A 27,611-nucleotide genomic window follows, 5' to 3' on the forward strand; every position below is an offset into this window, starting at 1 on the left:
TTTATTAAGTGATGGGTCTTTGGGGCTAAGACATGGGTCTCCAAACTTGTCAACTTTAAGACTTGCGGACTTCAACTCCCAGAATTCCCCAGCCAGCATGGGTGATTGGGGAATTCTGGGAGTTGAAGTCCACAAGTCTCAAAGTTGACAAGTTTGAGATCCCTGGACTAAGAGAAGCTTAAGATCATCTTATGGAGTTAGACACACTAACGATGATGTAAAAGAGTTGGATGTCTTCAGCTTGAAGGAATGACAATTTAGAGACAACATGAGACCAGAGTCAGATACCTGAAGATTAACTCAAATGGAGGAGAAACGTTATTCTCTTATTGGTCCAGAAATTAGAACCCCATCAACCCATGTGTTTCCTATGTTCCAAAATACATACCCATCACATTATTCTCTTTGTGGAAACAACATAACGCAAAACACAAAAAGGGAATAGGAAATCCTAAGATGTTAAAAGAAAAGAATTTGAACCAGCAGCATTCCTTATATCTGTCTACATCTTTTTGTTTTTGAAATCACCCTTTCATCACATCAATGTACAAGTTTATACATAGCCTGTTCATTAAGAACTATCTGTCATGCAGAATCCACATATAGCTCTGAAGCTCTTTGTATGGTTCCACTTCATTTTATAGGTTATGACCTATAAAGCCCTAAATGGCATGGGTCCGGGTTACTTACGGGAGCACCTGCTGCCAGCATCAACTTCCCTTCGTCCAGTGCGCTCCCACAGAGAGGGCCTCCTTAGGGTGCCGTCGGTCAAAGAGTGTCGACTGGCAGCCCCCAGGGGGAGGGCGTTCTCTGTGGGCGTGCCAGACCTTTGGAACCGTCTACCGGTTGATCTCCGGATGGCTCCCGACCTTCGCTCCTTCCGACGGGACCTAAAAACACATTTATTTGAACAAGCTGGCCTGGTCTGATGGGTTTAGGGGTATTTTATAGTTTTGTATTAATTTATTGAATATGGCTGTAGTATTTAATATTTTTTTAATTTTTGTATATTGTATTTTATTGCATTGCCCTGTACACCATCCTGAGTCATTCGGGAGAAGGGCGGTATATAAATTAAATAAATAAATAAATAAATTTTCTGCTGCTGCTACTGCTGCTATTTTTCAGGAAGTAATGTGCAAGTTATTTATTGATCAAAAATTAAACATATATTTATCATTCAAAAAAACAATTTGGAAGTGCAAAATGTACCAAGGATGGAATTTTCCAGTACTCAGTAGTATCTGTTTCTCTCCCCAAAATGCTGATCTGGTCATTCCAGGAAATGTTTTCATGATATCCCAGAATTTTAACTTTCAGAACATCATGAATCATACCTGAAATACAAATGATCTATTTTTCTAGAACTATAATTTCATGTTCCCTGGTGAAGGAAATCAGAACAGCCCTTTCAAAAATTGAACATTTTTTTTAAAAAGGGGTTTGGGGTAGTCTTTTTGACAAAAAGTGATATGGTATTATATTACAGACAAGCTCTGTTGATTTGTCTAATTATTTTAGAATAGAAATTAATATAAAGATGAGTAGTTAAGAGGCCACTTTTGTTCTTTTCCATTGGTATTAAAGAAAATCTTGCCTCATGGTAGCCTATTTGTACATGTATTCCCTGCTAATACATCACCCCTCTAATAAATACAGAGGCTTGGGGTTATCAAGGCAAGGAACACCAACTGTTCCAAAAACAAAGCCAGAAAATCCAAACCATTTATGTGACAGGAAGGCATGTTCAATAAATTGACAGGAAGAGAGAGGGAGGGAGGGACAGGAGCCTGAGCAGAAGGCATGGGACAACTGCAGATCTTTCTCCTTGGGGTCTGATGCCAACTGCTACCTGTCAAAAGGAAAGAATAGGCTGCACAGAAAAGGCCACACACATATCATAAAACAAAATTTATCTTTAATCTGTAAGTGTCAACAGCAGTACAAAATATGGAGTGATGGTGAATAGATTAAGGGCAGAGAGGACAGTCTTGAGGTAAATGAGCATAAATAGGCAGTCGTATAGACACTCCCCTGAAGGGTCAGATCCCCTTATCATGGTGTATATGGCATCACCCAATGATGACATGTTAAACATATCAGGAAAGCACCTTGTGCAAAAAGGGGAAGAGGAAGGAGAGAAGGGGAAGAAGGGGAAAAAGAAGAGAAGGAGGAAGATGTAAGTAAGGTGCCAGCATACACCAGAATATATGATATAAAGAAAGCGTCTTTCCATTTTGTCTTTTCTATTCAATTCTGAAGCAGAGAAGATTCTTAAAAGTACCACTGAAAAATTATTTAATATTTAATTTACCTCACGTCAATACTGCACAACAAAATCCAATAAGTCTGTTTATGCTATGAAGCAAAGCTAAGAATGATTTTTCCCTCTTAAATTAAGAGTCCAGATATTTTTATTTTTTTAAAAAAAAATCAAAATCCTTAGCAAGCTTGGTTGTCTTTTCAAACTGCTTCAAGAGGAGAGTGTGTGAGAGATGCGATGGCAACCTTTTCAGTTCATTTAAAAACTTTACACTGGACTGTACAAGATTTTTTTTTCCTTTTTTGATAAACTATTTACATTTTCAGACTTTTAAAACATATTCAAAGCAGCAATAGACACTAGGGTTTTTATTTCCTTTACATGCCCAAATCATTACTAGCCCTGGGCTCAGGTAGGTACCTACACTCTGTAAAGAATTTGTACAAGAAAATCTACCAGTTTAAAAATGGACTTATGGGGTGTAAGAAGAGCTTTGAAAGAACCACCCCCAAGAGAACCAAAGCATAGTACCTTGATGTGGGGAACCTCTGAGGTCCCCCCAACAGCTCTACACAAAACTTTACACTTTGAAACAGCAGCTAGCATTGTCAGTCCAGCATGTCAGTGAATTGTGCTGATTAAATTAACATAGAATACAATTTCACAATATACATCACAATGTCAGGAAAGAAAATGGGTTACAGTAAGTAACAGCTTATAAGCTCATCTTAGGGTAATGAAACATTTGTACATGGCAAATACAATAATGGATAGAAATATTTAAACATTCTAACATTTGCTACAGGCCAATGAAAGAGAAGAGAAGAGGGAGGGGGGAGAAAAACCTGTGCTTTTGAGAAAGCAAAACACAAATGACAGGAAGACCAATGGGGAACGTGGACTAGCAATACTGCAATGTGCAGTATACAAACAGTTGCACATTCCCCAAACTTTTGAGAGGACCAAGACCTCACTTGGGGTTTCTTAAGAAAGCAGAAGTGATAAAGCAAGCAGATCACTGAACTTCTTTATAACTTTCATATTGTCGTAAACACCAATTGGGTAGCATCTTCTTACACTCATGCTAAAGCCACTCTTCTAGTTACACCAGTGAGCTCCCTCTGAATACTTTCCATCAGCTTCCAAAAATTAATTTGGGCTGTTATTATAAAAAGGGGGGGGGTATAAAATCCAATGACAAAGAAATCTAGCTATTTAAAAAAAATCTGTATATTTTTTTCCTTTCTAATGTGGGATCACAGTATTACAATATATCAACCAGCAAACAGCAATAGCAAAAAAATTCAGAGAACAAAGAAGGTAGTAAAAGATAATGGTGGAGGACAGAGAAAAGAAAGTGAAGTAAAATGATTTTGAGAAACAGAGTACGTAAGTGCTTTTATGTTTTTAAAAATATCAATTGAGGTCACATGTTAGTTTTTCTTTAAGGTCATGCTTAAGTGCCAACTTCAGTCTAAACACACATGCAATGTCGAGAAGTTCTGAGTGACTATTTTTTTCAATTGAAAATATTAAGTACTCTAATACATTCTACCAGCTGCATTTCTGAGCAGTTGTTGGCACTGACAAACCTATCCAGATATACATACTGTATAAGTTTCTGCTAAAGCTTCATCTACCTACTCTGAAGTATACCACGGGCTTCCCCTTGAATTTTGTTTTTCTATACTGGATCATTGGCATTTTTTACTGGGAAAATATTTGTAGTGAACTAGAAATTAATAGTAAATTAGATGAAAAGCAGCAGAAGATACAATAAGAGCAGACTCTAACAATGTATCAAGTGATGCTTGCATTTACAAAATCATTTGTTTCATTTACACAATTATTCAAACAATCATGTTTTCAAGTTACTGCTGTCCTTGTAAAACTGGTTTTGTATTTATTGTAAATAACAATCACACTCATTCATACAGAGTGAACACCAGAGTATAAATTTTGTCCCATCATAATCTCACCCTTCCTTCTTATACTGCCTCTTGATGACTATGAGGATCAGCAAAAGATCCAGGGCTTTCCCCCCAAAGGATGTATTGGAATACCATCATATATTTATACAACAGAAGACAGTGGTTGCTACTGAATGGCAAAGCAAATGTATTGCATGTACACAAGGCCTGCCTATGGACACTTGGAAAATGACTCTGAAAAAGTCCTTGGACTTTGCCAAATAGAGCACCTCAGAACTCAAATTATTCCAAGCTTCCATGCAAGCCTGAAAAAAAATCCACTGCCATAAGAGTTGCATTAACTTTTAACACATCTCTTTAAAGCAGCAACATCTTTTTTTCAGGGTGAAATGGAGGAAGAAGGAAGAAGGAGAAGACGGAGAAGAAGGAGAAGATGGAGAAGAAGGAGAAGGAGAAGGAGAAGGAGAAGGAGAAGAAGGAGAAGAAGGAGAAGGAGAAGGAGAAGGAGAAGGAGAAGAAGAAGAAGAAGAAGAAGAAGAAGAAGAAGAAGAAGAAGAAGAAGAAGAAGAAGAAGAAGAAGAAGAAGAAGAAGAAGAAGAAGAAGAAGAAGAAGAAGAAGAAGAAGAAGAAGAAGAAGAAGAAGAAGACTTTCCTGAACAGAGAAGGCCAGGCTTATAGGGTCCAAATGATTTCTTAGTTTTAAAGCATGCAGAGCCATAATGTATATGTTCCAACTCCTAAGCCTAGACTTTCCATTTTTAAAAATGCCAACAGCATTGCCTAAATCTTTCTCCAGCAATCTGCTGCCTACATTGTTGGGGTGGTGGATTAAGTGCCTTAATATAAGCCTGCACCTCGTACTGTGTATTCTAAGAAATAGACATTTCCATTGCAGCTGCTTTCTGTCCTTTTATAAAGCCTGTGAAACTGTGTTTCAGTTGTCAAGTTAAATGGTTTGGTTATACCTTTTAAACAATATTCTTCAATTGTCAACAAAAAATGTCAGAAGTCTTCCCTTGAAAGTTAAATATTAAACTTTGTGTTTGCAAAGTACAGTTACTCTAACAATCTAAGTGCATGGCATCACATTCATTTTAAATAAGCATTATCTTGGACAATAGAAAATTATTACTGCCCTTTTGTATTTTAATGAAGAATTATAAATGCTACAGTTCTATTTTGACAAGCCAATACTGTTTCACACCAAACACAGATTTTTTTAAAAAAAAATCTATGTTATATTAACAATTGGAACTACTTACTTTAAAAGGCTGGATTAATGGCTAACTCCTCAAACAAACATGATAATTTATTTGCTTTCTTATTTATTTGTTTTCCTATTGACAATATAAGTCACATTGGTTGCTTTCAAAGAAAGAACCAAGAATGTCCATCAGGTTTGCTTGAAGCAAATTACAAGAAAACTGTCTCCTTTACAATCTGTTTTTAAAGTTGGTTTAAATATAATCTAAATTAAATTGAAGGGTAGACTTTGGGGGAGGATCAGTTCCTACTCAGACTATCTTGGCAAAGATGTCAAAGAATTGTGACATCATACACTTGACCAAAATACTTTAGTCTAATTGAAAGAAATGAGACCTAAGTTTGCCTTGTTCTACAGAGCTAAATAAGGATGTAAGAAATCATCCCTTTTGTCACCTGAACTAGAATCACAGACTGCTAGAATGCCCAAAATATGTAGTTGTACTTCATGTCCTATGCACTCATTTGCTAATGAAGAAATACTAAGAAACAACTGGCTATGTTATAATTCTTGGACAAATGTTTTACTGTTCTGCCAAACTATAATGCCACTACTACAGAGTAAATATGAGATTGTTATTTTATAAGCAGGTGCAATGTCTGACGTATTTTGTGTTTATTATACGGGATTCAGATTGAAGGAGGGGACATGGGAGGCAACTAGCCAGCTTAGCTACAGGTCCACAATACTGCTGCCACACTGCAGGCATAAAATCTACATGAGGTACAGTGATTTGTCAGCATTTAATATGGACCAATGTACACTGATACAGAACAAAAGTAAATACATAACTTATATATAGCTAAGTATCCATGAACAAAAAATAAAATTCTATCTCCTATGTTATATTTACACATTTTTTAAAAAATCTTAAATGAGATGGTGACTACTCAAGAACCTTGTTTGGAGCTCCAATAATGAATTTTAAAAAAAGAAAAAAATATTTTTGCTTCCCAACGATTGTCCTTCCTTGATTTTTATAGATACTTTAGAGCCAGTATAGGCTAATAAATATCATACACTGATACTGCAAATTTTAAATTCAAAACTTGTCCAATAAGTCACACTCTACCATCTGTTGATTCATGAAGAGCCAATCAACGTCAAGAACACAGATTTAAGTTACAGATCATCAACACAGATGGAGGACTGGAGCTCAAACAAAGTATTCATACATATAAGAATCTTGCATAAATAAATGAAATAACAAGACATAAAAAAATGACTCAAATCCGGCAACTGTGAGGCAGGCCCACACGAGTCGAAACAGATGACTTTTGTTCATATCGTTGTTTTTTTTTGTACAACAGTTTCACATTAGTTAGAAGTGATAAAAAATACCATTTATATCCAGTGCTTATTACACTTACGAAACAACATCTGTGAGTGTGTGTTTTTGTAGTACGAGTAAAATCAAGTTTCAGTCCTAAAGAACAGTCCTTTGTTCTCTGCCAGCCTGCAGAATATTATTTTGGCATGGTCATAGAATTATAAAAAGAAAATAACTCACGAAACTAAATGTTTGCCCTTGTGCAAAAATAATTACGAAACATACAATGCTAGCACTACAGCATATTCTAGCTATGGGGGGGGGGGGAGAAACACAACCCCAGACATGTAGAATGGAGAGAGATTTATAACAGGAGAAACTTGTAGGAAATTAATAAATAGTCATTCTTTAGGAAATAACGGGTTATCTCCCATCCAAGCTACATCTGTTAGATCAGTTCGATTTCCTAAGCAATCTCAAAGACCGCAAAGGATTTTATTTCAGTACCTTAACTAGATGAAGAGGACTCTCATCAGTTAATGATAACAAGTGCCTTTGCATCTTGGCTAGACCAGTTTTACTGCCTTAACTACGGGATATGAGAGATGCATTCATTCAAATAAATAGGAAAGATAAATGATTCTATTCTAGATGGTAGAAAATGGCTGCCAAAACTTGATGACTATGTGTGTATGCATCCACACATACATGCACACACACACACACACACACACACACACACAAATGCTCAATCTGCTTGCTGCATGAATTAAAATCTCCTATTGTAAAAATGCAGAACTGCCTCCACTTGTAGAAATAATTACTGGAAACTGCTAGGTCATAATTTTCTTTTTCTGCTAAAACTACAAGATTTTTGATAGCATGATGATAATCTGGCTCGACACTACGTTAATGTTGCTAATGAGAACACCAGTCTAAAACACTCTGAAAAGAACTAGGCAAAAAGATGCAATGGCCTCAGTCAAAAGACCCAAGTCTTCCTATGTAAACTTCCCATTGCAAATAGAAACAGAGGGAGCCTCATCTGCCATTCTCGGTAATGGAAGCTCTAGGCACAAAGATATGATTGCAATCATTTAAGTGTAGAAGGATCTAGGTCATATTTCATAGATTTATTACTTGGTGGTTTATCATCTTTGCCATCCTACAAAGTGCTAAAATGCTTTTGAAAAACCTGGCACTCTTATCCCCTGAGCAAGCTAATAGGAATCTTCCCCCAGTCTTAAGAATGGCATGTCTGTAAAAGGCAGAACTCTTGGTACAGTTTACCCTCATATAATTAATTGGTTTGGATGAAACATACCACTTGGAAGGGAAACGGAGAGGCAGCTGCTCCATTTGGATTAATACCTGATATATTTTCTTAATCACCATTAAACATTCACACTGAGAATCTAATTGGCATGAAAAAATTTACCCCGCCATACCATAAAATGTCTACGTGAAACTGGTTTTACTTAGAGGGTACATAAAACTGCAATCTTTCTGGTATATGTACCAGTTAGAAATAATTGTGACTTGATAGTCAGATTAAAAAAAAAGAAAGCATTTATATTCTTTTCTCTTCAGATCAAAGCAGGAGTTGGTGAGTTTATAAGTCACTAACCAGGTTTTGTACTTTGAAATACATTAAATGGATCAATTTCAAATTTCAGTGTTAAATACTGACATCCACAAACAACTGGATGTTTAATTTGGGAATGCTTAATTTTACCTTGCCCTTGGCTCCTTAGAAATCAATATTATGTATAATAAAACTATATAATAACACTGAAATAAATAAGAATTTAAATTTCTACAGCAGTTTTGATCTAAAAAACCCAGCATAATTCACAAATACTGACCTTGGGGGTATAGCTTTGTGTTCTTTCGTTTTGTTTTTCTTATATGGCAGATAACATAAAGTATTGAAAATTTTCAAATACTGCTGAGCATATGCATCTAAATTAATAAAGTGAAATTGTTAAGTACAAGGATGATCCTTGCATCCTTTTCAGTTCTATAGAATTAATATTCAACACAGATTATCTGCAAGATTTAAAATTTCTATAATAAGGTTACATATCATCAAAGGATGATTATGGGAATAGCAATAGGAAGATTCCTAAACAGCGGCAGCACTTTACTCTCCAAGAAAGAGGAAGACTATGTTGTATTTCTAGGCTATCTATGTACTAGAAAAAAAGTTAAGATAATCTAATACATAAACTTAACAGAAATAGTTTTAAACCTTGCATCCAATACTGTGTTAGGTTACAACTTTCATTATTCCTAGCACTAGGCATACTAGGTGGGGAATATATGAAGTGTTGTCTGACAACATACAATAACTCAAGATTAGAAAACAGAAGTACTTTAGGGAAGCCTCACAAATTATCCTAAAAAGAAACAGCATAGTAGGTAAATATTGTATACTCTCCTGTTATGATACTATTCTATTAATAATAGCATTTTTCCAAGTGTTTCTGACATGTAGAAACACATTTCCTTGTGTTTGAGAGAGACAGAGAGAAAGAGAGAGTTATTCCTTTCCAATATGCCTCATTATTTTTAAGATACCACACACTTTTAGGGGGAAGGGCTCTTTAGAAGAAATGAAAGGCAAACAAATGATAATGCCGTTACAACAATACATTTGATTTTTTTTTACTACATGGCCCCCTGACATTCTGGAATGAATACATTAAGACCAAATGTAATTAAGACTGAATATAAGAATTCAAAGCAAAGGGACAGAGAATGACTTGAAGGTGGGCTTATGTTGCTAAGACAGGCCTGTCTTAGCCAGTGATGACTCTGTTGTGCTTACTTATATTTCACACTGATGGTACATCAAGAGGCAGAAGCAACTGAACAAGTGCATTGTAGCAATTATATTCACTTTTTAAGCAATATCCTGTCTCCAGATTCCTGAGTATTTTACAATTTTCTGGAAAAAAGTAGGATTTTCTATTAAGATGTATCAGTATTTTTAAGATGCCAAAGGATTGTCTAAGACTTTACAGTGTCTCCCTTAAGACTTTTTTTTAAATATTAAGATTCAGAAGTTAGGAAAGTTTGGCACATCAGAAAGTCGGCTATATCTAAGGAGGAAAAAAAGAAATTTAGAGACCTTATTTTAAAAAAGATGAGCTAATACAGATAGATGTACATGCTTAGGACTTGTTCTGTTTCATGATAGGAAATTTGCAGGGTTTTTTTGTTTTGTTTTTCAAATAATTCAGAATAAAAACACATTCACAATCTGTAGGCTGGCACAGCATACCTGAGTGAGAATGTAAAACCCCCATTAAAACAGTAACTTAAACCTTTTTTATCAGCATCCAGGAACAGGAAAGAATAGACAAAAAAAAGAGAGAGAGAGAGATAAGACTTGTAAGAGAACAACTGATTCATATCAGTTTTCAAGTCCCCAATGTCTGATACTTAATGTCTTCACCTAAATTTTTTTTTAAAAAGTTCATGAAAATTAGGGAACAATCTGTGTCACACAATAAGAAACATTTAAGACCATTCTGCAGATGTAACTGTAGGAGCCATACATGCATGCAGGCTCATTTAAGAACTTTTTGTTCAAAAGAAAAGAAAACAAAGTCAGAGTAATTCAGCAAACATCCTCAGTTGGCAGCGACCGCCTCATGGGCTTCGTTTTCACTGCTATAGTCTGATTTGGGGTCATCCTCAAAGTCCTCGTACATTTCCATCTCATCTTCCCCGTTTATCATTTCATTTCCAGCAAGGCTCCCACTGTCCGTCTTCATGCTGTAAGTGCTCTGAATGACAGGGATGCTGGGCTCAGGACTAGCAGAAGTGCTGGAACAATCAGATGTCATCTGAGGCGATGGCGTAGTAGTTGCCATAGTAATAGCACCAGGATAGACCACTCCTGTTCCTGTGGCAATTGGAATCTGAGGCTGTTGCCTACAAGGAAACAAAGGTATGTTTGAAAAGTGGTCCCTCCCATTTTAACAAAGGATGCAGCAGCATTGTTTTCTCCTTTTAACACTTATTTTTAAACATGTTGAACAATTTGACACAGGCTTCCCCATAATATTTATCAGTACGCCAATGATGTCACTTGGTTTGGTAACAAAACATCTGCAAGAAAACAATCAAGCTCAGGGACCACCAAAGACCCCACAATTCAACCCTGAGCTACAAATATTCTTTTCTATCTGTACTGATGATGTCTTTCCTTGGTTGTGTTTTGGTGGGGTTTCTTTCTTTTTGCTTTTTCTTTTTGTGCCTTTGAGTCAGTGTTAACTCCTAGTGACTGCCTGGATAAATCCTTCCAGTTTTCCTGGCGAGGGTTTTTGGAAGTGGTTTGCCCTTGCCTCTTTCCTAGAGCTGAGAGTGTGTGTCTGGCTCAAGGTCACCCAACTGTTTTTTGTGCCAAAGGTAGTACTAGAATTCAGAGTCTCCCAGTGAGTCAGTTTGGTTTAGTGGTTAAGACACAAGGCCAGAAACCAGGAGACTATAAGCTCAGAAACAATTAAAATCAGTAAGACCATCATTTAGTAATACAATATAAATTATATTGTATTTTATATTACAATTATAAAGCAATATAAAATACAGAAGGGGGAAGGAGAGAATTAAATATTCTCTCTCTCTCTCTCTCTCTCTCTCTCTCTCTCTCTCTCTCTCTCTCTCTCTCTCTCTCTCTCTCTCTCTGTCACACACACACACACACACACACACACACACACCACAATCTAACTAATAAATTCTGACAATGCCTTTGGATATTGGTAAAATATTCGTCAGGTAATTCAAACCCTAATCTCTTCAAGCAAATACGCCACCCAAACAATAAATACCTTTTTCCATGTTTCCCTTAGTACGCCTTGTACAAAAGAGCTTCATCATAAAGTCTTATTAGTAGACAAAAAAATACCACAGTATAAAGTAATTCTGTAAGTAGGCCAATGGCAAGCTAAAAGTAGTGATCCCCATCTTCAATTATTCTGAAACTGAGCCATAACCAATATATCGAATATAGTATACAGTTCATTATCCCAGGATTAGACATCATTAAGCATCTTAATGGTTTTCAATGGGCAGTCCAAGTGGATGGAACTGTGCTTGCTGATCTTTTGTGTAAATATAGCTCTCTCCTTTTTCCATTCAGAAAAGAAATCTGAAGGGGAACTGTACCCAACATTCATTTGATCATGAATGCTAGTTTCCACATCATTCATAATCTGAATATAACAGGGTCCTGGATCACAAGTACAAAGCTTCTCCAACTCCTCAGTGTAAGTTTAATGGGCTTTTATTGCTACATAGTGATATGATAACCCGTATTCTTAACTGAATATGTAAATGACATATTTGAGTATCGTGAGCCTTATTCTCTTGCTGCAAAGTCAGTCATCTAACCCCTCTCAGATTGCCTTGTTATTTTAAATGAGGATTATATTCTAATCATAATCATATTTCCAATTTTTAATCTAAATTTGATTTGCATAAAAAAATTAAAAATTTAACCTTCAGTATGCCAAACCATAAACAATCCAAATCAATGACCTGGTTTCCTAGACATCTGATATGAGATTTCCATTCAATATTTAGACTGAAAAAATTTGCTCTGGAATCTATTGTTACAATAAAAAGAATCCATGAAAAGACAAACATTCATTAGTAATAAGGAAGGAGAATAATGTAAGTTTCCATAGCAAGCAGTATTTATAGTGGACTTTGTGTATATGCCAGTGGAATAAGACTCAAGTGAGAGAGGGAAAAATTAACCTGTCAGAATTTAATTCTGGTTATTTTAATTAAAGCATATTGTTCTGTATTTTTTCCAAGGCATTACTGTTGGTTAAAATACAGACAGTAAACTATAAATTCAGTCCATTCCTATATCTGTTTGTAAAGAGAATTCAAAACATTATTTGAAGATTCATATTCATTTAATACAATTTTTTTCTAGTTCCAATATTATGTTTTCTCAATGAACAATTTTGTAAACAATTACAGTTATATGTGAATGGGTTTGAAATGTATAGATTTTATATATATTTATTTGATGATCTGCATCATAAAATTTGATGGCTGAAGATTTCAGGAACTCCTAATTAGATAAAATTGTATTAAACATGAATTAAATGAATTAATTCCTATCCATATTGTAACAGTAATGGGGAAGGAAATTTTACATTGATATTAATTTAAAAGCAATGTAGTACTAATGAATCCCAGCTAATGTATTGTGGATTCAGATTACCCTCAATTGTTAATGTCACTACAACAGAGATGGGTGAGCAGGAGGAATGTTTAACCATGGGCTAATCTTAAGTATAAGTTAAGTGTCAACCCTGAGTAGGAATGCACCCACTATTAGGAAGAGATGAAATTCACACATTTAGATTATTTTGCTTGGAAAAAAAGAAAAAAACCCTACTCAAATACCTACCCTACAGTAAAAAATTGCCTCATCTCCTGTCGTCGAGATCTCATTAGTTGTTTATATTCTCCAATGCGCAGTTTTTTGCCATCAACAATGCAAGTGCGTTTTGGTCTGGGTTTATATTTGTAATTAGGGTATTTTTCTAGATGGATTTTACTTAATCGGGCTTGCTCTTCATAATAAGGTTGTTTCTCTTGGTTTGACATGGATTTCCAGCGGGAACCTGCATAGGAAAATATATATATATATATATATCAGTAAATTATTGAATCTATTCATTTTGGGGGTAATAAACCTCTAAACAGGAAGTAGGAATCTGGCTGTGTGATAATTCCAACAATCTCTGACCATTAACCATTATGAATCAGCCTAATTGAAGTGGGTCCAAAAATATCAGAAAGGCCAAAGATTCTCCAAGCTTGAACTTAGTCGTAATCCATAATTCATTTTAATGCATCAGCCAAGCCAAATCAAACTAATTATCATATATTCTTCTCAAATGTTACCAACCTTTCTTATACATCATGCAAGTTGCAAGTGCAAAACTAATATTAGCTCTGTCTCCCTCTCCATACTCATTATCCTTATGAGCAGGGCAAAATATTAGAGCAAGAAACTTCTTGTAGTAGACGCTACCCTTCAGTATAAAAGGTAGTCTCTACTACAGAACCTCCATTTGCAGAACAGATGAAACCTTCTCCTTCATAGTTTCAACCTGAACATGAAGCAGGTGATAAGAATGAAAATATGGAGTGAATGGCATATTGTGATAATTAAGTTTCAGAATATGTAAAGAGGATATAAAACTTCTCAAGTAAGTAATTTCTGAGTAGGTGAAATAAAGAATTCACCATAGTTATGTTAAATGTGATAATAATTTCAGCATGCTATCTATCAGGAAATTCTTGGTATATCCTTGAGACAAAGACCAAATCGCCACTATTTCTACTACTCAATCATTAATTTATTAAGAGATGGTACCAGGCAATTTTTAAAGGCTGTGTAACTAACACCATCCATCATATTGGATCTGAGGCCTTCTTTATATTAGCATTATTCTTCAGTTCTACATTGCAAATATCTTTTATATCTAAAATGACATTTAACTCTTTTTGAAATGGAAGGCTAATAGGCTAAGGAAAAAAAATACTTATTACTTTTTAAAAATCTCAGTAAATATACCTAAGCCCTTTACTGTACTAAAAATATCTGATTTAATTACTTGGTCAATCTTGAAATCAATCCACAGCTCGTGAATACATATTTTGAAAGTAAAAAAATCTTATAAATGTATTAAATATAATAATCTAAGAGTAAGCAAATTGCATTTTAGACATGATCCTCTAATCATCTTGGCTTTGATTTAACATATATATATACATATATATATATATATATATATATATATATATATATATATATATATATATATATATATATATATATATATATATATATATATATATATATATATATATATATATATATATATATAATGTTAAATGCTTGTTAACTATTTAGATTACCTTGCTAGGCCCCAAACATGGGACAAATCTTTATTTCCTGTTTCAGCCTAACCGAAGGCCATCAACAGTCAGTAGTGACAGCTCATATTTGTGTAATTTGTTTAGATTGCTAACAAAGAATTAAAGGGAGACTGATATGCATTTGAAACTTATTTGTTTTCATCAGTCAGCCATACCCTTCTGAGATTCGAACCTGGGCTGATTGCACATTAGGCAGTTGTTTTTACCTCTAGGCCACAAGCTCTATCTCACTTTGTTAGCTGAGAAGCAAGGGAGATACGTGTTAAATGCTAACAAAGTGAGATAGAGCTTGTGGCCTAGAGGTAAAAACAACTGCCTAATGTGCAATCAGCCCAGGTTCGAATCTCAGAAGGGTATGGCTGACTGATGAAAACAAATAAGTTTCAAATGCATATCAGTCTCCCTTTAATTCTGTGTTAGCAATCTAAAAAATTTATATATATATATATATGTATGTATGTATGTATGTATGTATGTATGTATGTATGTATATATATATATATATGGGACATGGTGGCTCAGTGGGTTATGACGCTGAGCTTGTTGATCAGAAGGTTGGCAGTTTGGCGGGTCGAATCCCGAGTGCCACGTAACAGACTGAGCGCCTGTTACTCGTCCCAGCTTCTGCCAACCTAGCAGTTCGAAAGTACGTAAAAATGCAAGTAGAAAAATAGGGACCACTACGGTGGGAAGGTAACAGCATTCCGTGTGCCTTTGGCGTCTAGTCATGCTGGCCACATGACCACGGAGATGTCCTCGGACAAGCGCTGGCTCTTCGGCTTTCAAACGGAGATGTATATATATATATATATATGTATATATATAAATTATAGGTTAAATTAAGTGTATGTACTTAAAACTTCCATGGAGAGTACATGTGCAATATCTTTACTACCGTATATACTTGAGTATAAGCCGAATTTTTCAGCTCACTTTTTGGGCTGAAAAATTCCACTTCGGCTTATACTCCAGTCAACAAAAAAACTTACCGAGGACTTGTGCGCGGCCGAGGCTTTGGTGCTTCCGGGATCGTGCGCACCTCTCCCAAGCCACCGCCGTCCGAGACCTGCCGAAGTTTGGGGAGATTTGGGGAGGTGCGCGCGCACCTCCCCAAACCTCCCCAAACGGCAGGTCTCCGTTCCTCCGCGCCCTGCCTGCCTGCTTCTTTCCGCAGCGGAAAGAAGCAGGCAGGCAGGGCGCGGAGGAACGGAGACCTGCCGACGTTTGGGGAGGTTTGGGCGCCTCCCCAAACCTCCCCAAACGTCGGCAGGTCTCCGTTCCTCCTGCCGACGTTTGGGGAGGTTTGGGCGCCTCCCCAAACCTCCCAAGGTCTCCGTTCCTCCACGCAGACCTGCCGACGTTTGGGGAGGTTTGGGCGCCTCCCCAAACCTCCCCAAACCTCCCCAGGTCTCCGTTCCTCCGCACAGACCTGCCGACGTTTGGGGAGGTTTGGGCGCCTCCCCAAATGTCGGCAGGTCTGCACGACGTTTGGGGAGGTTTGGGGAGGCGCCCAAACCTCCCCAAACGTCGGCAGGTGTGTGCGGAGGAACGGAGACCTGGGGAGGTTTGGGGAGGTGCCCAAACCTCCCCAAACATCGGCAGGAGGAACGGAGACCTGCCGATGTTTGGGGAGGCGCCCAAACCTCCCCAAACGTCGGCAGGAAAAACGGAGACCTGCCGACGTTTGGGGAGGTTTGGGGAGGCACCCAAACCTCCCCAAACGTCGGCAGGTCTGCGCGGAGGAACGGAGACCTGGGGAGGTTTGGGGAGGTGCCCAAACCTCCCCAAACGTCGGCAGGAGGAACGGAGACCTGCCGACGTTTGGGGAGGTTTGGGCGCCTCCCCAAACCTCCCCAGGTCTCCGTTCCTCCGCGCAGACCTGCCGACGTTTGGGGAGGTTTGGGCGCCTCCCCAAACCTCCCCAAACGTCGGCAGGTCTCCGTTCCTCCTGCCGACGTTTGGGGAGGTTTGGGCGCCTCCCCAAACCTCCCCAAACATCGGCAGGTCTCCGTTCCTCCTGCCGACGTTTGGGGAGGTTTGGGCACCTCCCCAAACCTCCCCAGGTCTCCGTTCCTCCGCGCACACCTGCCAACGTTTGGGGAGGTTTGGGCGCCTCCCCAAACCTCCCCAAACGTCGCGCAGACCTGCCGACGTTTGGGGAGGCGCCCAAACCTCCCCAAACGTCGGCAGGTCTGCGCGGAGGAACGGAGACCTGGGGAGGTTTGGGGAGGCGCCCAAACCTCCCCAAACGTCGGCAGGAGGAACGGAGACCTGCCGACGTTTGGGGAGGTTTGGGGAGGCGCCCAAACCTCCCCAAACGTCGGCAGGTCTGCGCGGAGGAACGGAGACCTGGGGAGGTTTGGGGAGGCGCCCAAACCTCCCCAAACGTCGGCAGGAGGAACGGAGACCTGCCGACGTTTGGGGAGGTTTGGGGAGGCGCCCAAACCTCCCCAAACGTCGGCAGGTCTGCGCGGAGGAACGGAGACCTGGGGAGGTTTGGGGAGGCGCCCAAACCTCCCCAAACGTCGGCAGGAGGAACGGAGACCTGCCGACGTTTGGGGAGGTTTGGGGAGGCGCCCAAACCTCCCCAAACGTCGGCAGGTCTGCGCGGAGGAACGGAGACCTGCCGACGTTTGGGGAGGTTTGGGGAGGGGCCCAAACCTCCCCAAACGTCGGCAGGTCTGCGCGGAGGAACGGAGACCTGCCGACGTTTGGGGAGGTTTGGGGAGGCGCCCAAACCTCCCCAAACGTCGGCAGGTCTCCGTTCCTCCGCGCCCTGCCTGCCTGCTTCTTTCCACAGCGGAAAGAAGCAGGCAGGCAGGGCGCGGAGGTCCGGAGACCTGCCAACGTTTGGGGAGGTTTGGGGAGGTGCGCGCGCACCTCCCCAAACCTCCCCAAACTTCGGCAGGTCTCCGGACGGCGGCGGCTTGGGAGAGGTGCGCGCGATCCTGGAAGCACCGAAGCCACGGCCGCGCGCAAGTCCTCGGTAAGCTCCGGGCGGTCACTTGCTTCGCGTCTCCTGAGGGAAGGGGGGGCGACTGGAGCGGGCGTGTTTCCTCGCCTGCTGGGCGCCGCGATTTGCCCGGGGAACGCGCGGGCCCCAAATGGCAGCGTGGAGCGAGGAAGCGGACAGCCAGGGCTTCCCCGAGAGCCGCGGCCACACAGGGTATTCCTGTGTATTCAGGCTTGCAAAATGGCGGATCGAGCCTCTGCTGGCGGCAGAGGCTTGCAGAGCGCAGATCCAGCCTCCGCTGGTGGCGGAGGCTTGCAGAACGGCGGATCGGCTTATACTCGAGTCAACAACTTTTCCCAGTTTTGGGGGGTGAAATTGGGGGTCTCGGCTTATACTCGAGTCGGCTTATACTCAAGTATATACGGTACTTTAAATTACTATAAAAATAATCAAAATACACTAATAAAAGAATACCTACCATTAAAGGGAGAAACATACCATGTTACTTATACAGAATTACTTAAATAGCAGAGATTTCTTTTAAAGAAAAAAACTTTCAGCTGGTTAAAAATGATTACAGCTGTGGTCAACGTGGGTGAAACCTATTCTTTTACTAAAAGCTTTTATACTTCAACAAATGGAAAAATTGTATAAATATTATCCAGAGTAAGCAACACTCTAATATTTTCAACTTTTTTTGTCATTGTCCTGGAAAATGTGTGCCAGTATTATATTTAAATTGTCACATTTTCTTTCTCCCTCTTTTTTCCTCTTTCTCTGGTGGTGGCAAGGTAATTCCTGGCACGTTATATCTTCTTTAAAAACATATGATTGCTGGCACTTCTGAAATATTTATACTGAATGTTTGCATTTCAATGAATACTCTTACTATACTTATAACAGTTTTTTTTTCTTTAAAGAATGCACACAAATAATGTGGACTCCGTATATAGTTGCCAAAATTAAACAGTACATGTTTTATAGAAATCTGAAAGACTATTCATACAACATACTAAAAACAGTAGACAAACACCTAAGCACTTCTATGAAAAACACCAGATTTTTTAGAAAAGTTACACTTATTTTTAAAGGGTTTTTTAAATATCTCTTAAAGAAAGAAAAAAGCTTGTAAGAAAAGTAGCTTTGTTACAATGTATAATAATGCAAAATAAATTCATTTCAGATGACAATTGTTTGTCTATTAGTTAAAATTTACAATCTTAATTTAAAGACTTGGTGGGAAAATATCTATTTAAACATTTCCCTTCCCAGTTAACCCTAGAGACATTGTAATGCTTCAAACAAATCTTGAATCTTAATTCTATAGAAAATCAACAGATTAATTTTTTTGAGATAAAGCCTAACACTGGATAAAAAAATGTAAGTAAAATGAACTTGGGTATTTAACTATCTTATTGTTAGTTCCATTTTAATTATGGAATAATTGTTTAGATGCTAGGGAAAAAATATTATTCAGTTTGACCATATTACTGCCAAAGCTTTTTGTTAATGCTCATTTAAACATACTCCCAGTGTAAAAAATTATTAGATAATTTTCTCTTGCAGAAAGCTCATTTTTCTAATTTCCTATGATTTCTTATATATAGGTGCAATAATATTTTGCTAATTATCTCTGTACAACATAATGCTACTGACATCCAGATGTATTGCTTTGTTCCATCTAAGGAGAAGACATGAGCTATACTGAGGCCAATAAAGTAATTCCAAATCTCAAACATTTTGTCAGTGAAGAATTCTCAGGTTTGGATAATTCACCTATTTTTGATGGGACTGTATACTCTCCTAAAAAAAAAAGTCATATCTCAGGATTCCTCACAGAACTAAAAGGATCGATATAGATCCAGTTTCAAGAAGCACTTTTTCCACTTTGAGCTAGATTATAAAACAAGACAAAGCAATACAAGTATTAAAATATATTAAATCATAAATCCTAGAGATGTAACCAAGTGATTTTGTCTTCCATAAAGATCTTGGTTGTACTACAACCCACAGATATTTGCTTGTCTTTCAGTACAAAAAAGGCTTGTGGTCCTGATTCTGGGCAACACTTTCCCCCCAGAAATGGATCTGTTCCAGCTGAGATACTTTGTACATTTGAATTAGTACTTACCAAGAATTTTGCTAATGTTGGAGTTGTGCATGTCAGGAAAAGCTTGAAGAATTTTCCTGCGTTCATCCTTTGCCCAAACCATGAAAGCATTCATCGGTCGTTTGATGTGCGGCTCACTGCTGCTTCGTCCCCGGGCATCTCTGTAGACTCGCGCTTCAGCCACAGTAGCACCTCCTGTTGGCCAACAATAATACTGCTGTAGTTTAGCTGCAGAGCCATTCATTGCTTTACTTCCTGTAATGCCAGAGCAGGAAGAAAGGAGATGGATGCCAACATTATTATTATGTTATCTGGATTAGGGATAACTTCATAGGTCCTTCTCATTTGCCTCTTCCAGAAATATGAATGAAATGAATACTAAATTCAGCTATCAATTTAATCACTTTTGGTGTTTCTTGGATACTTGCTATCATTCCCTTAAGCAATGGGTGTAGCAAGTCTGTGGTACTTGACTGAAATATTGGGATGAGAGACATTTTGATATACTGTACATTTAAAAGAATGTACTGTACATTTCCACAAAAAGAAAGTGATGCAAATAATGCTAAACATGAAGTGCATCATAGGAACAAAATGTAACTGTTGTATACTATAATTATGACAAGACTAAAAATTAAAAAACTTTATTCTAGATTGCTGCCCATATACATGACAAACACTTAATGACTCTGAAAACTTGATGAAAACTAAACTGGTGGAAATCCGCAAAGCAGTTTTGATTTTATAGTGTAGACAAGTTTTATATTGTCTTCACTTTTGAATCTATTTCTTTCAATTACACAGAAACCTAATCCTGCCAATTGTTGTAAAAAAAAATCAACTGTAGTTTAAGTACACAATTATTTTGATTGTTCTGTACAAGCAATTCATTTTTATGGATAAAATTGTGGAACAGAGGATGCATAACTAATATGCTACCTTTTTGCCAGCATGTCTACAGTACATTAATTTCATTTAAAATGCACTGACCATACAGGATAAATTGATTTCACTTTATATGATGTTGACAGCCATGTTTATTGTGCAGTGAAATGTAGTGTAGCTTCAGGCTGACAATATCCATCAACACAGGGCAATATGTTGACTGCTGGGCCAGATGAAGACATACATTATCCTAGAAGCAAAACACTTACTTATATGTGACACTGTCTTCTCTTAAGGATCACCAGAGTAATTTATGAAGCCCTCAATACCATTACTTTAAAACTGACACCAGTTTTACCACAGCATGCAGATAAAAGACAAGTCTGCTGTGAATGTCAAATGCAGTATTTTAACAGTAGCATAAGTTTAACTACTGTGCCATAGCTTTCAACATTTGCTAGCAATAACTATTACAGCAGCCTCTCTATCATAACACCAAGCAGATGGAAATATACCTGGTATCTAACAGAAAACAGTAGACCCAAAGTTGAGTTTTGCTGCAGAAGCTCAATGTGTAATTCTGCATGTACAGTGTCTTTCATACTAGCATTCTAACTGGATTTTAGTATTAGATTTCATTGTTATTTCAAATATGAAAGCACAAAAATATTGATATCATCCAGTTTTAAATTCCTAACTATGCAGGAGGAATAGATAAAACATTAATTTTACATGTGTATGTCTGTGTGTGTTTGTGTATGTGAGCAAGAGAGAGGAAAGGAACTTCAACTATATTTTTTTAAGATGCTGAATAAATATTTATGCCCTAATCATCCAATGTTTAATGCTTTAATCAACTATTTCAATCAATGTATATTTGGGGATCAGTGTCAAATAAGATGATCCCCTTCTCAGTCCCAAAAGCTGCCTCATCATGGTGGGGTAGTGTTCCAGGGAGGATGAAGAAAACCTGGCATGTACATCAATAACATCTTGAGTCATTTTGGGTGTCTAGCTAAGAGAGTCATCTTGGCTGTCTAGCCAAAATAAGCAGGCAGCTATCTAGGAAGGGATAGGAGGTGGATGATCATGTTAGTGACAAGAACAAAGAATTTCATATTGCACTATAAAAGGCAGTGGTAAACCTCTCTTATATTTTATCAAGAAAACAATGTGGATAGAAAATATAATGTGACTGACAATATAGTACATGATGGTGGCCCCTGAGGTTGGATGATACTCAACATGCTACTGAAAAAGAGCTTCAGACATTTTACTAATAGTGTTTTTGACACTGCTAGAGGAAAGCCTTCCAGATGTGTTGTTGCTAGTGTTGCCAGGAAGAACAAGAAACTCTAAAGGTGCAAAGATATTGAGAACATGAAACACAAGAAGCATAAGCATGGGAAAGTTCAACACAGTGAAAGAGGGAATTAATCAATTACACATTAACATCTTAGATGTCAGTGAACTGAAATGGGCTAGAATGAAGGATTTTTCAGTCAGAAGATCACACTGAAGAATGTTATTTATTTCATTTTAAGGAAGGACATAGCAAAACCAGTATTGATATGTCAACTCAATTTTATAAATGAATTAATCATTCAATATGACAATTCTCCAAATTTATAGCAGTGATAAGTACACTATCAGAAGAGCTGAAGGGTTGGGTTGGAGGCAGATCATCCTGAGGAGATCGCAAAGACTTGATACCAGTAATCAAACATGGCTAAGATGACAGTTTATATGTAGAGGCTTAATTCAGCCAAGTTCATGAAGTAGAACAAATCTATCCTGTTTTGCATGAAATCACAGTCTCTCTGATGCAATGCATTTGCAGACAGGAATTCTATTGCATTCAAGCCACCATTGAAAATCTAAGAAATCTATAGTGACACACAGTGCTTTTCACAAGCATAGAATTCTAGAACAAACACAATCCTTCTTGAACAGAGATAGCCCATCTTCAGTCATCTATGCCCTAGTAACCTATTTAAACTACTGCAATATAGTGGAACTACCTTTAAATATCTTGAAAGCTTAGCAAGTTCGAAAATAGTGTTGCTAAGATACTAATTGGGACAGACTATTTTGTTAGCTCTTAAAATGTTATTGAGCCAAAAGACTTTGCTGTCACAGTGGCAAAAATATTGTTTATACATCTGGCAGCAGGGTAGATTTGCTTTTGCAATATATTTTGCTGGAATGACAGTTAGTCTTTTGGTAAGATATACCTATGGCTAAATACAACCCCCCACCCCCACCCCGCCTGCTATTGTAGTTACCAGGCAGCCTGAATCAGCATATGAGAAGCACAAACATCATCTGATTGGAAAAGCGATGCCTCAATTTCTTTAGAAATGTTCCTCATCAAAAACATATTGAAGGCATTGAATTATTTTATCGGGTTCTTACAATCATCTTGATCTAATCTTGGGGATCTATTACAAGCAAATGACCAGTACATATTTCTGTACTTCTGAGCAATCAGACAGTCGGAAATATTTGCTGAAATATAAACTGTAAATTATTTGGAGAGGTTATATCCCAAGATACATTTACTAAAGCAAAAGGGGAAGACTCTCCCCTGGCATTTATTTTGTTTTAGTGTTCATTTGTTAAGAAACAATTCTTAATCAGAGTTATAAATCACAAACAGACCGAGCATGTCATGAAACTTCTATCTCTGTCTGCCTTGAGCAAGCCTACACTTGAAAGTTTTGGAAATAAAACCAGTAAAACCTTGAACTTCTTTCTCTACTTGATCTCTAAGTGAATATTTGTGCTTCGGCCCAAGGGCTGCTACAAAAGAATGTGTGTGAAATGAGCTTCTGCAAATAATTAACCATCATGTAATATTCCATACTCTTAAACATCTTACCACTATAGGAAGATGTTCAGCATATTATAAATGATAAAGAGTGCTTCTATTTATAATATTTATTATATCACAGATATATTGCTAATTCACTAATGCTACAGTGATTTAGTTAAAAAGTTAAAAGCATCAATGTTTGCTCCTTGTAAATTTAAATCTACAACCCTTAAGAAAGAAATTATTTGTAAAATTACAAATAATTGCTACAGCACTTAAACATCAGCCAAAAAGTAAAAAACAAAACAAAACTTTTCTTTAAAAATCAGCTTATGGAATTTCAACGAGTTTGCAACTTCTAGTAACCAAGGATGGATATATGTTAATCCAGTCTGAAATCTGCCTAAATTTATACCAGCTGAGATTTATGTATGAAGCAGAATCTACTGCACTGAAATACTCCTCAGATTTTTGTAATATAGTTTGCAACACGAAATGTATGTACTATATCAAGAAAAAGTCAAAATGGGTGTAGTTGGGGAAAGTGTGCAAAAACTACATTAGAAAAGGATGTAATGTAATAGTGAAATAGAAATGAGGAACAATTATCAGAAGAAAGAGAGCATCAGAGCTATGAGAAAGTAAAAAGTTTAGTTCAGGCTCAAAAATACTGGGGGCAGTGGGGAAGGGCAGTGGTGGGATTCAAATATGTGAACAACCAGTTCTGTGTGTGGATGCCACTTCCAGAAGTCCATTCTGGGCCCGGGCAACAAAAATTAGCTACCGGTTCTGCTGTAGTGGTGCAAACTGGCTGAATCCCACCATTGGGGAAGAGGAGGGGCTGTTTGTTCTAGTAGCAAACAATCGATTTTGTGGGATCCCAGCTACTTGGAGATTCAGATCTGGTTTCTAAATTCAAAACAGTATGCTGAAAATGCATTTGCTGAAGACAAAATTTTAAAAATTACACGTTTGCCTTTTATGACAAACAGCCTATATAGAAGTGTACCTTTATAATTCAGTCACAAAAGCATAGCTTTCTGAAGTTCAGAAATACTAGAAAAGGATCAAGAGTTGGTTCAAAAGAATAGATAGCGCTAGCTTGCTTTTGATTATTTTTTGCTCCTTTTAGCTGAGTTTTAAAATATGGTATCATGGAAATCATGATACCATATTTATAGGTTCCAATTTAAGGAGGTAAAGATTACCTAAATATTCAAAATGAAGAGTTTTGTGATGCCTTAACAACTATGACTTTTTTTACTGCATACATCTTTATGCATGATGGGAGCCATATTTATATGAAATTTATATAAAAGCATTCGTGTATTCATGCACACGCATGCATGTGTGCATACACATGCAGGATATACATTTTTTTTCAGAGCTCTACTTCACACATATGATGACAAAAGCTCAAGTGATAATATATTTGTAATTCAAATGTATTATATTTCGGGGCCCATAGTCCTAGCCAGGGAATTCTGGGAGCTGCATATTCCATATAGCTAAACTGTACCAGGATGGAAAACATTATCAGATTTGATAGTAAGATAGCTTTATCCTATTCTTTTTAAATAACATAATATTTAGTTGGGATTCCAATAGCAAATGTTCCTGGATAAAGAGCCACAAGTATATGACTTGATTTTAAATCTTTACCAGTACTTAAGCAAACCATATCAATTTATTTAAAATTTCTAGCCTATGGAATATTTGTAGGGCAGTGAACTACTGCAATCAGTAAAACTATCATAATAAATGTAACAGCAGCAGTATTCATAACAAATTAACATTGGTTCGAAAGAGAAATGTGTTCCTTTTGTACAGATGCAAAACAGGGAATCTACATTCAAGGCAAAGAATAGGAAAGAGACACTTAATTGTATTTCTGTTTGTTTGCTTCTGAAAAAGCAGCCCTGAACTGTGTTATTCTGAATCGGCATGACTGCAGAAGACAAGTCTCTTTTCTATGCCACACTCCATTCTCTTGAAACATCAGCAAGAAGAATCAAAAGGAATTCCCTAAGGTCAGCTCTGAGGAAACATAAACCTCTAATTCAATAAACGCAGCTACTGCTTGAAAAAGAGCTTATTATTGCAGCATCCATATGGAGTCAATTATGCATTAATGACTAATCAATCCCTCCCTTTTCTATTCTACTTATAGTGTCACAAGCCATGTTTAGATTAGACCATTTCCTGCTTAGGATCGCTCAAGATGTCTTTTGTTCTTTCAGGGCTGCTCTGATGGAGGCAGCTTAAACAAACACCCCAGCCCAAGTGGCGCAGGAGTTATAAACTGCCATATGTGAATGAACAAAGGGGCCAGACTAAAGCCTTTTGTGGTATTTGTTAATGTTTTTCATCTGAGCTTTAAAAGACCTAATGACTTTGTGGTGAGTTGATGCATGTGGCTCGTGGCTTTGCAAAATGAAGGAAATTTTAGCCCTTTAGATTTCAGCATGTATTTCCCACTGATCCTAGAGTTCCTTTTCGAGCATTTCATTTGTTTTACACTGTCAAATATAGCTCTTTCCTCTTCTCATCTTCTTCATGAGAATGGGTTCATTCACACCGAAGTGAATATCATCCCCACAGAATTATCATGTTCTTGGCTCTTGGGAAAGTAAAAAAAAAAGTCTTCCTAACTTACTTGGAAAGAAAGTAATTTTCTCCCTAACTTAAAAAGAGGCAATATAAATATTTATCATAAGTTCCAGCTTGTGGGGTGACACAGGGCTCAACACTCTCTCTGTTGTTAACATCTAGACCAAGGGTAGGCAACCTTGGCTCTTTCATGACTCGTGGACTTCAACTCCCAGATTCCTGAGCCAGCCACGCTGGGAGTTGAAGTCCACAAGATGAAACTGCTTAGGTTAGGTCATCCACAGATTTGGGGGTCAGGCATCATCAATGCACTAATGATATCCAATTATACATCTTCACCCCAAGCTGACAAATTGATGCTGAAAAAGTCTTGGCCAAACGCTTGGAGGTTTTATGGTCCTGACTGAGCAAGAACAGACTCAGGATTAACTCTGATCGTTTTGGGGGGGTTTTTTGGTCTTCCTGTTGTGGGGATATTCCATATTTAGTCTTTAATGGGGTTGCACTCTTTTATGCAATACATGGGCCCAATCTGGCGATCCTCTTGGATTCACTGCTCCTACTGAAAGATCAGATAGCCACTGTGGCCCCAAGAGAGCCTTTGCATGAATTCATTTGGAGCATGAGTTGTACCCATTCTAGTATTTCAGACAGTCACCTATTGTCAGGCCTCAAGAACCAAGAAAGACATGTGGAGTTACTTCTGAGCAGTTTCCTTTAGTGTTCCTCAGCTATACACAGGAACTAAAGCAAACTAAAGCTGAGGTGGTGCAGCGGTTAGAAGGCAGTACTGCAGGCTACTTCTGCTGGCTGGGGGCTCCCAGCAGTTTGGCAGTTCATGTCTCACTGGCTCAAGGTTGACTCAGCCTCCCATCCTTCTGAGGTCGGTAAAATGAGGACCCCGATTGCTGGGGGCAATATGCTGACTCTGTAAACCACTTAGAGAGGGCTCTAAAGCACTGTGAAGCGATATACAAGTCTAAGTGCTATTGCTATCAAACTGAAGCAACTATTTGCATCGCTATAGAGATACTCTGAAAACAGTTAGGGAGAATCTTTCTTAACTTTCTTCCTCCAACCAAACTTTTTGCTGCCTCTTTGCCTTCTGACATGCAGCCCCTCCTGCCTGGGAATCAACCACACCTATTGAATGAATGAACCTTTATTATCACAGTACAACAGGTATACAATGAGATTGGCTGAGCCTCCCTTCATGCCCTCCCACCACAACTCACAGTGACAACAAACCCACCATCTTGCTACACCATGTGAGCTAATTGCACCACACGCTGGCCTCACAAGTCTATCATACATAGAGTTATTTCCCATTCAGGAGCCTGACAGCCCATGGATAGAAACTGTTCTTCAGCCTGTGGGTGCGGCTGGCTATACTTCTATATCTCCTACCCGATGGTAGGAGAGTAAAGAGGTAGATTTATGTAATGTTCTTCACATAAATGATCTTGAAATTCCTCCCCTCCCCAGAAGCAACAACTGGTCCTGAATGCAGTGACATGGGCAATGATGGAT

The 27,611-nt window shown here is 38.1% G+C and overlaps 1 protein-coding gene across 2 annotated transcripts in view; it reads right to left on the minus strand.

The window, feature by feature from the left end:
- Positions 1-1,898: 1,898 nt before the first annotated feature.
- The window catches only part of SOX6 (SRY-box transcription factor 6), a 326,300-nt gene continuing 300,587 nt past the window's right edge, over positions 1,899-27,611 (minus strand). Inside the window, exons 13-15 of one of the 2 annotated variants that reach the window (XM_081345836.1) lie at positions 19,793-19,966; positions 13,168-13,384; positions 1,899-10,670 (exon numbers count right to left, since the gene is read on the minus strand). In XM_081345836.1, coding sequence (XP_081201962.1) covers positions 10,367-10,670; positions 13,168-13,384; positions 19,793-19,966 — 695 coding nt within the window. In that variant the 3' untranslated portion in view covers positions 1,899-10,366. Of the gene's footprint in view, positions 10,671-13,167; positions 13,385-19,792; positions 20,027-27,611 lie in introns of both variants that reach the window. The other variant, XM_081345835.1, reaches the window with a different exon arrangement.

The sequence above is a fragment of the Vipera berus genome, assembly GCF_964194415.1.
Source record: "Vipera berus genome assembly, chromosome: 1".
In the NCBI taxonomy this organism is placed as follows: domain Eukaryota; kingdom Metazoa; phylum Chordata; class Lepidosauria; order Squamata; family Viperidae; genus Vipera; species Vipera berus.